General features: G+C 42.1%; 1 protein-coding gene across 4 annotated transcripts in view; it reads right to left on the bottom strand.

Annotated features, from left to right (window-relative positions):
* The window catches only part of INTS9 (integrator complex subunit 9), a 423,090-nt gene that overhangs the window by 295,859 nt on the left and 111,911 nt on the right, over positions 1-15,320 (bottom strand). For 3 of the 4 annotated variants that reach the window (XM_029596158.1, XM_029596159.1, XM_029596160.1), the window contains exon 4: positions 5,967-6,029. In XM_029596158.1, coding sequence (XP_029452018.1) covers positions 5,967-6,029 — 63 coding nt within the window. Of the gene's footprint in view, positions 1-5,966; positions 6,030-14,623; positions 14,726-15,320 lie in introns of those variants that run through there. The other variant, XM_029596161.1, reaches the window with a different exon arrangement.

Below are 15,320 nucleotides of genomic sequence, written 5' to 3'. Positions count from 1 at the left end.
AAGTGCGCTATCTTAGGGCTTCGCATAGGTATTACTGCAGAGTGCGATAACACCACAATTGTTGCAATTCCTACCTACAAACACGGGGGGGGGGGGGGGGGGGGATGGGAAGAGAGAGAGAGTGAGAGAGAGACTAGCTATAAGGCCCTTATAGTACTTAGGTATTAATACCTGTATATGAGGCCCACCTAGTAACTCAAGGTGAGGTTGAAGTAGTAGTGTAGGGGTTAGGGGCCATTGACATTCAGAGTGAGACGTACGAACAGCATAGTACCCTCTTGTGAAGATTTGATGTCCTTTGGAGTGAGGAAACTCACACAAAGATGAGATTTGTACAATGTTCTCTCAACCTAGCTTGATGGACGCTCTACCTGGGAAACATTAAGTTAGGTTGAGAGTGCTCAGATGGAAATAGATGGTCAGATCTTCAGATCATATCTTTCTAAGACAAAAGTCAGGAGCAATTTGCTCAGCTTTCTTTGCTTGTGTCAGTACCCCAAACTTTGGCATGGCTCTTTTATAAAAAGGCTCAGGGATCTGAATCAATATAGGTGCTGAAACGCTCATCTCTGATAGACGATAACTGCTGGGGTGCCAGACATTTCTTTAGGGTCACAGAGTGGCATGCCAATAGTGCATCAAGCGTGAATTAGCAAAACGTTTCCTCTCAAACTCCATGTTGAACAATACAGCAGAATAATCCTTGAAGGAAACTGTACATCCCAAATGGCCCTGTCAAAGGTCAACTCAAAAGCTTTGGATTGGCCCTGGGGAGATTGTGCCTCAGTGCAGAAAGCTGAGATAACCTCCTGGAATGCTCACTTTGGAGCACGTGGCACATCTGTCATACCCAGGCACTAAGTCATGCATCAAGGAGCTACACAGATGCAATACTTCTACTTGAGGTTCATCACTTGTAGCCTTTGATTCTGTTATGTTTTGTAAGGTTTGGGTGGACCCTTGGACACTGTGGCAGCTGATCATGCCCACGCGGGGGGAAGTCCCGTGAGGGGCCACAGGTCAGACTCAGCTCTGCACACACAACACAGATTATATCTTTATTTAGACAGTTTGTGAAGCCACCAGAGGTGGCGGTAGTGAGTAGAAGATGGAGCCCGGCTGGGCTAGTATTCCTCAGGGTGCTGGAACAGCAGTTCCTTCGGTAGCAGTGCTGTAGTGAAAAGAACTGAGAGAATGAGTACAGTAAGACATTCACAGAGTCCCCAGTATGGAGAAGCCCCGAGATAGGGAGAGCTGGCCCTCGAGGAGCGAATACCAGATCCCTGGGAGCAGAGACTCGTTGGCAAGTACTCACGCAGCAGTTCCACGTAGGAGATGGCACTGGCGCTGGAATGGAGGCAGGCCCTCGAGGAGCGAGTACCTGGTTCCAGGGAAACAGCTCTGAGGAGTAGATGGTAGTAGTACTCACAGATGTTGTCTGTAGCGAATTCTTCCAAGTAGAAGAGGAGATGGACACAGGCAGCGAGTCAGGGAACATGGGCCCTCGAGGAGCGAGTACCGGTTCCTGATAGCGACCTGAAAGAAGCAGAGAGGCCCCCGAGGAGCGGGTACCCCGTTAGCAGCAAAGAATCCAACAGAAGTTAGAGGCAGAGTAGCTGGGTATGAAGAGCGAATCCCATCCGTAAGAAATCCCTTGCTAACTCAACGGCTAGCAACAAACAGTAGGCTTAAATATCCGGGCAGCGTGACGTCATCACAGGGGGACGCCCCTGAGGTTCGCGCCAAAGAGGAAATAAGAATGAGGGCCGCACAGCGCACACGCCCTAAGGTACCTGAGGAGCATGGTGGGAGGCAGCGCCCAAGCCGGTCCGGGGACACCAGAGAGGATGGCGGGCAGATGCCGCAGCAGCCAGACATCCACAAGGAGCAGGAGGAGTCGCCGAAAAAGAAAGGTAGGTGGAGTGAAGCCGTCGGGTAGCAACAGTTGCAACAGATTCTCAGCTTAAGCCTTTAGAGCCCTTGCTCACAATCCTGTAGGGAGAGGGAGACTTGACTCAACTTTAATCTATCCTTGGAACCAGGCTTCAGTACTAGTATGACTGTGGTTGGCTTCCTTTCAAGACCAGTATTAATATAGGCTTGGAGCTTGTCCTTCTGGGAGCAAATTGCTCTAGGCAACATCCTAGAGCAGAATTCATAGCTATCATTATCACAGTCCTTCCAAAGGCAGATGTAGCACTTTGCGATGGTCACTGATAGCTAGTGATGGATATTTTTCATAAGCACTTGACAAATGATTTGAATCTGCTGGCTTGTTTCTCTCACATGTTAAGAAAAACCACTGAAGCAAAATCAAAAGAAGAAAATCTTTAGAAAAAAAGATCCAGGAGAACAAAAGAAAAACATACCAGAAGCCTGCCTAATACCTCATTTCCTACTTAAAAGACTTAGAAGAGGGATCCATTTTGCAGAAATTTTGACGAAGATAATAAAAGATAAGAAAGAATCAATAAAACGATCAAGATGTTAAGAGAAGAAAATACAATTTTTGGTGAAGGCCAGGAGAAAAAATTTAGTGTAAACAATAAGGTAGCTATAGAGCCTGCTGGAAAAACATCTAAATTGGGCCAGTGGAAAAAGAGGAAATAAAAAATTTCAGAGCCTCCTCAGCATGGGTTCCATGTATGTGGAAAAATCTGGAAAGTTAATTCTGATTAGCACCAATCATGGTCATGTGATTGATTTGTGACTGGTGAAGATGCTTGTCTTCAGAGAAAAAGCCAGGATGGATGGGAAGGGTGAAAAAGGAAGAGAAATTCCAAAAAGAGGGAAAGATAGCATAGGGGATAGATACTTAAAGATAGGATGTGATGAGAAAGAAGAGGAAGTTAAAAGATAATCTTCTGAACAGAGTCTAAGATAAGTTTAGGGGAAGAGGATGACCGGAAAAAGCATCTAGGAGACAGGCTAGGTGCAAGAGAAAGAAAACTGTGGAGAGGTGAAGGGAAAAACAGAGTAAACCAAGGATCAAAAGAGAATTTAACAGAGAAGGAGGGTAATATCAGAGAGAAAGCCTTGAAAGGGAAAGAAGAGAGAGGCACACACATTGGGCTGTAGAGGAGAGAAGAAGAAAAGCATACATTGTGTATATCTAGTACCCTAATAGAAATAAATAGTATTAGTAGTATGTGATGAGACAGAAAAAAGGCAGGAGACATGTTTTGGTGAAGCCCAGTTGATATTACTGGAAAATAAAATGTAACCCTTGAGAGTTAAAGAAAAATGTGACTTGCATACCTCTCACTTTTGCTTTCCCTCTTCCTCCCACCCAGCTGATTAGCATCCTAGCAGCAGTATGTGGGATGGTGCTTTAAGGTGAAAATCTGGTCCTCGGGAGGACAAGATGGGTGCGAGTCACAAAAAACTGTACTGCTAAGCTCCTTTTCTATTTCCTTTGAGACTATGCCACCGAAAAGGAAAGGGAAAGTGCGAGTCTTTCCCACCAGCCCTCCCTTACCCTCAGGTCAGCAGTCTATAACTTACCTTGGCGTATACTGTGGACCCCAGACTACCCTCGGTGGTGAGTTCCCAGTTACAGCGCTCGGCGAGGGAGCATTGGTGCTGCCAGGGGACAAGGTTTCCCTCAGCCCCCGAGAACAGGCTCTACCGCCGGCTTCTAGACGCACGCTTTCTGAGGATGCTGTTCTCACGCCAGCTGTTTCTCTGCTGGAATCAGTGCGGATGGGAGCCGAAGATGCCATTGTTTCTATTTTTACATCTCAGTCGGCTTCTCAAAATACTGCCGCTTTTGGATCTGTCACTCTTTAGTCTTCCATTGATCATGTTGGTCTATTAAGAGGACAGGTATATTCTTCATCTTTAATTGCTTCTTCAGCAGCTCTTATGCTGCAGGATTTTCTTCAGATGCCCACCAAGCCAGTGGTTATAACTTTGGATTCACTTTGAGAACTTTTGGAGAACTTTGCCAAGATTCTTTCTTCCTCTGTATCTAAAGTGGATTTGGTCATTTCTAAATTGGATCCCCTGGTTGTTCAGCATGAAAGTTCTATTCAAGATAATTCTCATCGACTCGCTGCTGTTCAACAAGATATTGTGAAAATTCAGGCTGTCCAATCTACTTTAATTCGGGATATGGGTGCCATTTCGCGTAGACTCGAACTGCTGGAAAACTCTTCCTGCTGGATGAAACTCAGAATTTTGAACTTTCCTAAGATATTGGGTGAACTTCTGTTGGTTATCTTAAAAAGATATTTCAATTTAGTTCTGGGTATTCCACATGAAGAATATCCTTCCATCAATAAAATAACTTTTTTTGCCATCTCCTGTTTCCGCAAATTCTCCAACTGGGAATCAATTTCCTCCTTTGAATCTTACTGAGTTTCTTGAGACCTCTGATCAGGAAGAAATAGATAGGGCCACTCTGCTTGTTTCCTTTGTATCTGAATTGGATTTTTCCAAAGTAATGTCTTTACACTTTAGAAATTTAAATCTTCCTTTTCATGGACAAAATCTCTTTATTTTTCCCCGATATTTCTAGATTTACCCAGCTAAGGAGGAAAGGTTTTCCAGCTCTCAAGAAAGACACCTTTGATTTAGGAGCCTCTTTCATTTTACGTTATCTATGTAAATGCTTTGCTAAGTTTTGATCTGATACTTTTTTTTTCTCCGCTGCTGAGCAGCTACAATCTTTACTCAATGCTAGGAAAATGATAACCTCTTCTCCTGTTCCACAGAATACTTAGTTATTTGAGCCTTTAGTAATTCATGCTGGGGGCCCTTACTTGCTATTTGCCTTGCTTTTTTTAGTTTTCTTCTTTTATTCCCTTTCTTACATCCTCCTTCCTTTCCATGTTTCTTATTAGTTTGGGGAAGATAATATTGATATTGTTATTTATGTTTGCTTTTGAATGCTCTAATTGATCTAATGGTATTTGTTACATTGTGATTTCTGATTGTTTCTTTTTTCATGGAACTGCTTACCTTTTCCCCCACATTGTATGTACAAAGACTTTTGATGTTTTGTATATTAAAACTGCATAAATAAAAAGTTAAAAAAAATAAATAGAAAATCTGGCACCTAGGTTCTACTAAGTGTGAAACCGTGAGTTAGCACACACCACAGCAGCCCTACCCCTTCCTCCTACAAGCTTCTTCTGTTATGGACATGGTTGGGATGGCCACAGTTGCAATTGAAGAGTAGCATTTTTATTTTGCAAGCAACTGATATTCTTGAGGGCTGTTGAAATTAGATGGATCAGAATTGCAGCATACTACAAGAATCTTGGAAGATATGAGATAGAGGAGGACGGGGGAAGTAAAGAACATGAAGAAAGAAAAAGAATAAAATTAAAAGAAAGCAAAAAAAGGTAGAAAGAGCTAAAATAGAAATAGGGAAGAAATGAAAAAAAAAGTCACCCAGGTGCACTTGGTAAAATTTGAATAGTTTCTTTTTGAAAATGTTTTCCAAAAACTGAAAATGGTCAATAAATGCATATAAATGTATTGCAAATATTTTAAAAAACATGCCACATAAATTTCTAAACCTTACTGAAGGATCTCCCAATGAGATGTTGCAGATAACAAGGGGCACTATTTATAATTAAAGAAAACAATGTTGATATTTGCAGAACCTTTCACCCCAATGGTTTCAAATTCACTTTGCATTTGTAACAGTAAAACAAAAGTTATACAGTTTAGACAGGTTGATCTGATGGTTCAGCAATAGTTTGATAAATCATAATGCTTAGCAGGCATATCAAAGCTGAAATTACTGTAGAAGCAATGCCTGTATAAAACCTGAAAAGGTCAAAGTTATGCCTTCTTGCATGCAAGGACTCACTGTGGTCCCTGGTACTTGGATAAGAGATCAGGGAGTATGAGAAGAAAATCCTTAGACCAGATATATGGGGCTGTATGGTGCCATTCCTTTGTCCTTCCCATATGAAAACACCTCTAAATCACATTAATTTTCTCCTAAAACTTACTTCGGGTAAACAAAATTCAGGTACAGAGTCCACAAACACATGACCAGCACATTCCTTTAGTTCCTAAAAAAAAAGAAAAAAATATATTAAAAAACTGACTTTGATTCTTGAGGCATCTTTTGCTTGTTTCTTATCCATCAAATTACTTTCAATTAATTAGTTTTTATGAAAATCATAATAGATCACATTACTATTACAGCAAATATGCTCAAATTAAATTACACATTATAAAAAATGATCCAAGTGATGCCTGGAACCCTTGTGAGCTCTCAGTGCTGATCTACATGTGACTGGGGACACAATAGTATTTATTTATTAACAGCCAGGGCCATCCTTGGAAGTGGGGGGCGGGTATGTAAAGAGGCTAATTGCCACTGTGGTAGCCCCACTCTTGGTGTGATATCATTGGATCTGTCCTTCCAACTACTCCAGAGCAGATCAAAATAAAGAGTTATGGCTGCTATGACCCCCTCTCCTCTAACGCAACCTGTGTGAGACCAAAGAATACTGCTTGTAGCTATTTACCATGGCCTACTGGAGCCACACAGGTGAGAGGGAGGCACTGTCCTGTTTACAGCCCAGCCAGCATGAGGGTGGGATTAGTAGTTCAGCGCTTCTATTCTGCTCCTTCTGCCATGGACTCCTATCCCTCCCACACTGGTCAATTCGCTGATCTGACCCACATAGGAGGGAGAAAAGCCTAGGGCAGCAAGAGCGGCTAGAGAACATGATCACCGGCCCCACTCTCTTGCCGATCAGGTTGCAAGGGAGGCAGGGCAGGGGAAAGAGAAGCCTCCAGGAGGCTGGAAATGCCACTGAATAGAGAACTGAAGTAAGTAACTTTATTAGTGATTTACGCATGTATTATGGTAGTGAGGTCGTTGAACAGTTGGCGAGTCTGGTCCAGATACATGAAGGAGGTCTTCATCATCTTTGAGTTGTGAGATTCCATCGTGAGGTTATGATCAAGTTGGATTCTTAAGGCTATATACTGACTCCTTAGAATGTAAGGGGATACCTCACACAGAAAGTAGAGATCGAAGGGGATGGCCTTGATGGCTCAGCCATAAAAGAGTTCCAGTCTAGAAGGATTTAATTTAAGTTTGTGCTTACTAAACTATCGGGTTGAGATTGGCAATGGATGCAGCTTGGTCAAGTCCCATTCTGATGCAGAGATGGAAATCATCAGAGAATAAAGGCATTCAGTGTTGAAAGAGTGAATGAGGTCACAGATTGGATGAATGTAAATGATAAAAAGGACAGAGGAGAGGACTAAGCCCTAAGGTACTCTACAGGTAAGATCTCTGGTAATGGATTGTTTGTTGGACCATGAGACAGACTGTGTTCTGTAGCATAGAAAAGATTCAAACTATTTGAGGGCAGTGCCTTCAATGCCAATGTTTCTTAAGTATTGAATCAGAAGAAGATGGTGATCAACAGTATCAAAGGTGGAAGAAAGATCAAGTAATACTAAGAGGGAGTTACCACCTTAGCCTACATTCATGTGAATATTTTTGCTATTGGCCAGAACAGATTTTGTTCTGTGGTCCTTCTCTCTTCTAGTATCAGGTGTTTGTGGGTAGTGGAAATTCAGAGAGTTTAATAACCAACAGCAAATTAAGGAAGAATGAGTTCATACAGACAATTCCACTTGGGTGAAGTTATGGCACCTCTCAAGTGTCTATTTTATAAAACTATATGAAATACAAAAGGATGATTAGACATATAAAATCCTCCTGCTTTGGCAATGGTCATTATACTGTGTCATAGACTTTTAGTTAATATATATTATTTATTTTATTTATTTATTTGTGAACTTTTAATATACCGACATTCGTAGAACACATCACGCCGGTTTACAATTAACTAATAGAAAGGAAAGTTACATCGAACGAGGATGGGGCAAGGGGAGCAGGCAAGAAAAAGGGAAGAAGAAGTGGGCAGGGAGCGAGAAAAGATGAAGGGAGAGCTAAAGGAATGAAGTGAGAAGAGAGAGTAGAGAGTAATTATAACAACTTATTAAAATCACATCATGGGAGGGGTACACAAAATAACTGGATTAGCTGTACACATAGATACAGGATGCAAGGCAATTTCTGCACAGCAGGGGGGAGGCACTGACTAGGTTTGGTTGGCATCCAGGTAGGCCTGCTTGAAGAGCCATGTCTTGATACCTTTTTTGAAATTGTGTAAGGAGGATTCAAGACGGAGTTCAGTGGAAAGGGAATTCCAGAGGGTAGGGCCAGCAATGGAGAAGGCTCTTTCTCTGGTGAGGGTAAGGTGTGCAGTTTTGAGGGATGGGGTGTGGAGAGTGCCCGCAAGGAAGGTTCTGATGGGGCAGTTGGAGGAGTGGAAGTGTGGCATTTCCTCGAGCCAGGAGAGATTGTTTTTCAGCAGCGTATTGTGTAAGATGGTAAGAGTTTTGTATTGAATGCGGAAGGGGATGGGTAGCCAGTGCAGATCCTTTAGTATGGGGGTGATGTGGTCCCTTTTTCGGGTGTTGGTTATGATTCTCGCCATGGCGTTCTGCAGGATTTGTAGGGGTTTAATGGTGGAGGACGGGAGGCCTAGGAGGAAGGAGTTGCAACAGTCCAGTTTAGATAGGATGGTCGTCTGGAGAACTAAGCGGAAATCCTGGGAGTGGAGGAGGGGCTTACGTTTTTTTTTAAGTATATGGAGTTTGTAGAAGCCCCCCTTTAGAAGAGGCTTAATGTGGGGTTTAAAGTTTAGGTGTTGATCTAGGGAGACGCCTAGGTCTCTTACAGAGTGCAGTGGGGTATGGGCTGAGGTAGTGTTATGAGAGATGGTACGTGCTGTGTGGACCGGTTGCTTAGAGAGGATGAGAATTTCTGGTTTTGATGCGTTTAGTGCAAGGTGTAGGTTGGATAATAGGGAGTTGATAGAAACAAGGCAAGATTCCCAGAACTGCAGGGATTCCTTGAGTGCTTTTTGAATAGGGATAAGGATTTGCACATCATCAGCATACAGGAAAAACTTCAGGCCTAGGTCAGAGAGTAAGTGGCAGAGTGGCAAAAGATAAATATTGAATATGGTGGAGGATAGGGAGGGATCCTTGGGGTACACCTTGTGTGAGGGGAATGTGTGAGGATTCAGACATCAATTTTTACTAAGTATTCTCTATAGGTGAGATAGGAGGAAAACCATGATAGTGCTGTGTCGGAGAAACCTATTTCTGCCAGACGGGAAATGAGGATTTGGTGGTTGACAGTGTCGAAGGCTGCCTAGATATCTAGGAGGGCGAGTAGATATGATTTACCTTGGTCCATGCCTTTGAGGATGGTGTCTGTAATTGCTAGTAAGAGAGTTTCAGTATTGCGACCTTTACGGAAACCAAATTGTGAAGGGTGTAGGATGCAATGGTCTTCGAGGAAGTCAATAAGTTGAGTGTTAACTACCTTTTCAAGGATTTTGGAGATGAAAGGCAGGTTGGAGATAGGCAGGTAGTTTACTGGGTCAGTGGGGTCGAGGGTAGGTTTTTTAAGGAGGGGCTTGACGAAAGCAAGTTTAAGAGAGTCTGGGACTTTACCAAATGTAAGGGAGCAATTAATTATGTCAGCTATAGGTTTTGCTATGACTGTTGGGATAGAGAGTAGGGTTTGTAGAGGGGATTGTGTCTGAGATATGAGTAGCTGGTTTCATCTTTTTCAAGATGGTTTCAATCTCCAAGGTTGTTGTGAGGTAGAGGGACCCGATATTAATTCTGTTATTAGGGAGCGGAGAGGAGGGGGCAAGTTTGGTGGGGAAGCGAAGGAGAATGTTGGCGATTTTGTTCTGGAAATACTTTGCTAATTCTTCGCATTTATTATTGGCATTTTCTTCTTGGGAGGTGGGGGGGGGTTAGAATTAGAGAGATGTGCGACATATGAGAATAGGGCTTTTGAGTTGAATTGGTAGTCATGAATTTTTGATTAGAAATCTCGTTTGGCTTGGAGGGTGGCTTGTCGGTAAGTGTGCAGTGTCTGTTTGTAAGCTGCTTTATGTGTGGGGGAGGGTTGTTTATGCCAGATGCGTTCTTTAGATCTTAGGTCCTGTTTTAGTTCAGTAGTGTACAGTGGTTTTCTTTCAGTTCGCGAAAGGGGTATTTCTTTGTGGACTATGGGGCAGATTTCATCGGCTATGGTGGTGGTGATATTGTTCCAGGAGAATAAGGCAGCATCTGGATTGGTAAGGTCAAGGTTCTTGGCAACTTTGTCAAACGCTAGAGCAAGGTCCTCTGAAGAACAAGGTTTACGGAAAGAGATAGCCTTACTATGAATTTGTGAAGCCGGAGGGGGGTATTAGTAGTGAGGTGGGCATTGATGAGGAGGTGGTCAGACCAAGGGATAGGGGTGGCTACAGGGTTGTTCGGTGCTATTATGTGGGAGTTAACGAAGAGGAGGTCGAGGGTATGACCTGCTTTGTGAGTTGGCACATTGATGAGCTGCCTGAAGCCCAAAGCCTTGAAGGTGTCAAGAAGTATTTCGCAGGCAGGTGTGGCGGGGCGGACATCCACATGGAGATTGAAATCTCCGAGTATAACAGCAGGGGTATCTAGCTTAAGATTGTCTGCAATAAATTCGATGATGGGGGAAGGATCATGTTCGAGTAGGCCTGGGGGGGGGGGGCATAAATGAGGCAGACCTGCAGAGTGTTGGATTTAAATAGCCCAATTTCTAATCTGGGGGGGGGGGGGGTGGTTTGGAGTTTGAAGTTGAGGTGTTTTCTGGCAGCCAAGAGAAGCACTCCACCTCTTTTTTTAGGCCTTGGGATGGAAAAGATGTTGTAGGTCTGTAGAGGGAGCTGGTTAATGAAGACTTGATCTGTATCCTTTAGCCAGGACTCAGTGATAGCACAGATATCAGGATTGGAGTCCGTGAGCAGGTCATGGATGGGGGCTTTTTTAAGGATGGATTTATATTACCCCTATTGTGCTGGTTTATAGTATGAATGTTACTTTTGTAAGCCATTATGATTTTTATTTGGGATGGTATATAAAATGTCTAAATAAATAAATAAATAAATAAAAATGCCCAGTGGCTGGGAGTTATCCCCATTTAAGGGTTGATTTTAAAACCCCTGCACTTGGCTGGGCCTTACGCACGCCGGGAGAGTTTTCAAACGGGCTTGGCCACATGCATAAACCCCGGTACGCGAATAAGTGCCAGGCCCTGAAAAGGGGCCGGGGGAAGGCGTGTTTTGAGCAGGGCAGGATAGAGGGCAACCGGGACAGTGGCCATTAGCCTCTGTCCCGGGGAAGCGCACACCTTAAATTACTTCTGCTCTGGAGGAGCAGCAAGTATTAAAATAAAGAAATTCCAGCCAAGTAGGTTAGGTTTAGGGGAAGGGGAAGAGAGGGGAAGGGAAAGGAAGGTTAGGTTAACTGGAGCAGACTGGGAGGGAACTGGGGAAGCCTGGATTGCATCACCGCGCAGAGTTTGTAAAAGTTCCCCCCCTGCGTGTGCCACACGATTTTATAACATGTGCGCACCATGTGCACACATATTAAAATCTACCCCTTATTGTACAAATTTTCAACTCAGCCAAAAAATTAAGAAGAGACCATGTTCAGCTCAAGATTCAAACCCTACATTTTTATCTTAGCCAAACAGCCAAGACGTGGTCTTTCTAAATCTCACCATTATGTGAAGTGCACCCAGAGCATAACATGCACTCCAGTTAGCCAGGAACCCATCCAGCCATGCATTTACAAAAAAACATTTCACTAGCAGAAATACCCGATCTTTGCTTAAATTAGAGACAGCCATTCCCACTCCCCAAAACTCTTCACTATAGACAAGAGTATAACTTTTTTTTTTCTTGAAAAAACTTTTGAAATACAACATGAGAGGCTATGGGAAATACAGTATCTTTCGCAATTCAATTGTGGCCCAAATATATCCTAGGAGATATTCCAAATAAGCAGTGTGATTTCTCATGGGCTAGGAGATCCACATACCTTCGTGGAGACATCAGTTTCTAAAATGCATTACTTCATTTCAATATAGAGAATTCTGTGCATTATTATTAGACTAAACCACAGGCAACTGTGAGGTATTTACAATTAAGCCTATTCTTGGGAAGTCTTCACAGAGGAATCACACTGCCTGTTTTGAATATTTCCCTGGATATTTTTTGACCACTCAAGATCTTCTAGAAACAACTGAACTGCAAGAATTATCAAGATCCTGAATCATCCTGTTTTATTGTTTGGTTCTTTGAAATTTGACAGGGAGATAATTCACTGCAGTTTTATCAATTTAAATAACTCTTGAAGCAGGCACTTTATGCCAAAAGTCAGGACTTAAATTTTAACTTTATTTTGAACCAGTTCTTATTTAGTTTACTACAGCATGGAATTAAATGTACACATTTTAATTATTTTTCAAATGTGTTCATATATATAGTTAAAGACAGTTCATTTTGACAAATGTATAATTTACTTCTTTGCTTATTTTTTCCACCACTTTCATTTTGCTTCTTAGGTATATATAGTGTGTTCTTTTGCCTCTCTAGTTTGTTTCATAATTGAAAGATGCCATGATGTTTAAGAACTGTTGATGCCATGTGGCCCCACATCTTAAGCATGGCCTAAGCTTCTGCTAATCTGAATTACTTCTTCACTGTGGACACTATTTGGTGCTCCTACTGACAGGGAGAAATGTTTACACCTGAGTTGCATCCAGCAGAATCTCTCTGAATGCCAGTTGAGCCGAAGGGATTAAATTGAACTTCTTGTAATTTATAACAAACCCTAGCAACTCCAACACCCAAATGAACATGTGCATTGATTTATTTATTCTGCTTGACGTGCTTCTTACGTCAATTGTCCAAATGCAAAACACAGGAACTCCTAGTCTATGTACAAATGCTGCAACAACTGCTAGACTTTCATAAATGTGTGGTGCTGACGCTAGACTAAATGGCAAAACACTGTACTAGAAGTGGTGTTGCCTCTACTACAAATCTGAGATACTTCCTGTGAGTGATATGTATCCTTGAGATCCAGAAAGCATAACTAGTCTCCTTAGTTTATAGGGGAAATTATGCTACCTTGGGAAATTATCTTGAACTTTTTCTTTAGGAGATATTTGTTCAAGGCTCTTAGATCTACAATGGGATTGAATTCTCCAGTTCACTTGTGAATCAATACTTGGGAGAAGAATTCTCATTTCCTTTCATGTGGTGGTACAGGCTTGACTGCTGTAGTCCGCAAGGAGAACAGCTCCATGAATAGCAGTTCCTGATTCAAGGGGATAATAAATGAGCCTCTTGGAGGCTGAATTGGTGGAGTTTCCAATAAATGCAGTCAGTAGCTGTTCCAGATAATTTGGAGACCCAAGTTGTCCAAAGTTATCAGAGGCCAATGGCATATATACAAACCTTAGCCTTTCTCTAATAGGAAGTTCCTCCAGAAACAAGATTGGAATTCTAGCTATGTACTCTGGATCCAATCAAAAAAAACATCCCTGGTTTAGACCAAGTTGTCGAATGGAGTTTTGAGCTTTTCCTATCACGATGCTTTGAGGATGGGGGTGAAAGGACTAAAGAAAACATTTTTTGTGAGGAAAAATCTGCTTTTTCAAAGATCCACTTTTGTGGATCCACTATTTGTGATAGACAGTGAGTGGCTCAGAGATGGCTGCAGAGAGAGTTTTTCCTAAGATCCACCACTTCTTTGATGTTATCTCTGGAGAGATTTTCTTCACTGCAGGGCATATCAATAAGTCTGTCCTGCATGTTACACCTAAGACCTCCAGAGACTGTTTATTATTGCGAGAAGGCTCTTCTTGGGAAGCTCACCTATGAATGCAGCCACTTAGACAGGCAGGTACTGATAGCTATTTCCCTATTCTTAGTATTAATAGAGATCAATGTTAATGCTCTGAAACCTTTGCTCAATATTTTCTCTCTTCATCTTCAAACGCAGTGTCAAGAAACCCTTATCAAACACTGAGTTGGAGGAGCATGAGTGTTTCCTGCTCTCGGTGTAGTCCAAGGATCCTGACTCAGAAGAAGGTTGCCACTCTGATGCTGAAGGCAGCCAGCAGTTTGTGCATCTCCTGGGTCCTTTGATACCAGATGCTCTCAGTGCTGACACTGTGGCAAACTTTGATTTGTTTGTGGAAATGTCAAACTCCATTACTTTATACCTTTGACTGACATTTTTGAACAGATATCACAGACAAGGGTATTTTACACATCCAAGCAGTGCATGCAAATACAATGAAGGTTCTTGATAGACAATGTCTAGTTGCAGGACAGGACCTCTTCAAGCTCCTGTCTCTCTTCTCCCCCCCGAGTGAGTATAAGAGAGACAAAAATCAACAAATAAAATTTTGACAAAAAGGGGGAATGGATTGGGATTTCTTGGTAGAGTCTCAATGAGAACATAAAAATGTTTAGGGCACAGCAGCCTTAACAAAAAAATAAGTAAATAAATCTAAATTGCTAAAAACCTGAGTAGGATGTCTACAGAGCTGAAGGGAAACTAATTCCCTGAGGAGAAGCATCAATTTATCTCAAAAACAAAAGAGGTTGAGGGACTCTGGCACAACCTATCAGTGGTTAGTGTTGCTCCATGGTTCTTGGGTAGAGCTTTCAATGCCAGCTTCGAAGAGTTAGAGTTTAGCTCACCAACAACAACTACTCTGGCTTACATCTTCTTGCAAATATCACAGCTAGAGGTGTTATTGCCTTGTTCCAGACAGCTGTAGCAATGGATATCTTCCATTTGCTCTCGGGACAAAATGCTGGTCTTTTTCTCTGACACAGGAAGGAAAATCAACAAGGCAAAATTAACCAAAGACACTTTTCATCTTTCTTATAAAAGACTGCCTGAAAAAAAGAAGAAAATTCAGTGAGTGGCCCACTAGCATGACTGTACTGAAAAAAAATTGCATAGGTTGTTACAGCAGATCAAAGAAGAACAAATAAAAACTTTAAAAGTGCCAAAAACCTAACTAGAGCAAACTAGGTGGTTTCAGGGAAAAGAGCCTGAAAAAAGAAAGAAAAGCTTTTCAAGCTCTGCTGGGCAACAGCAGTAGAAAGAACGCATCTAATGAACTGAAGGGAGCCATGGGTCACAGCAGCATGAGCACTGGAAAGCTTTTTCCCTTTCAAGAAAGCTCTGGAAGAATTCATCTATTTGACATCAAGTGGAGTCATGTGACCCATGTGTGACTTAGTGAACTGCTTGTTGGAAAATCAGATGTGTAAATACAGTATTAGAAAACTGGTTACTCGTTACTTGCTATATATTCTCAAATATCTGGATACTTCAAATACAAACTAAACAGGTCTGATGATATATAATAAGTAAGGCATGATAGTTTATATTTGCTCAGCTAAGAACTA

Source organism: Rhinatrema bivittatum, chromosome 3, assembly GCF_901001135.1.
Source record: "Rhinatrema bivittatum chromosome 3, aRhiBiv1.1, whole genome shotgun sequence".
Taxonomy (NCBI): Eukaryota; Metazoa; Chordata; class Amphibia; order Gymnophiona; family Rhinatrematidae; genus Rhinatrema; species Rhinatrema bivittatum.
The sequence above is the reverse complement of the archived record's forward strand: the minus strand, read 5'-3'. Positions and strand labels throughout refer to the sequence as shown.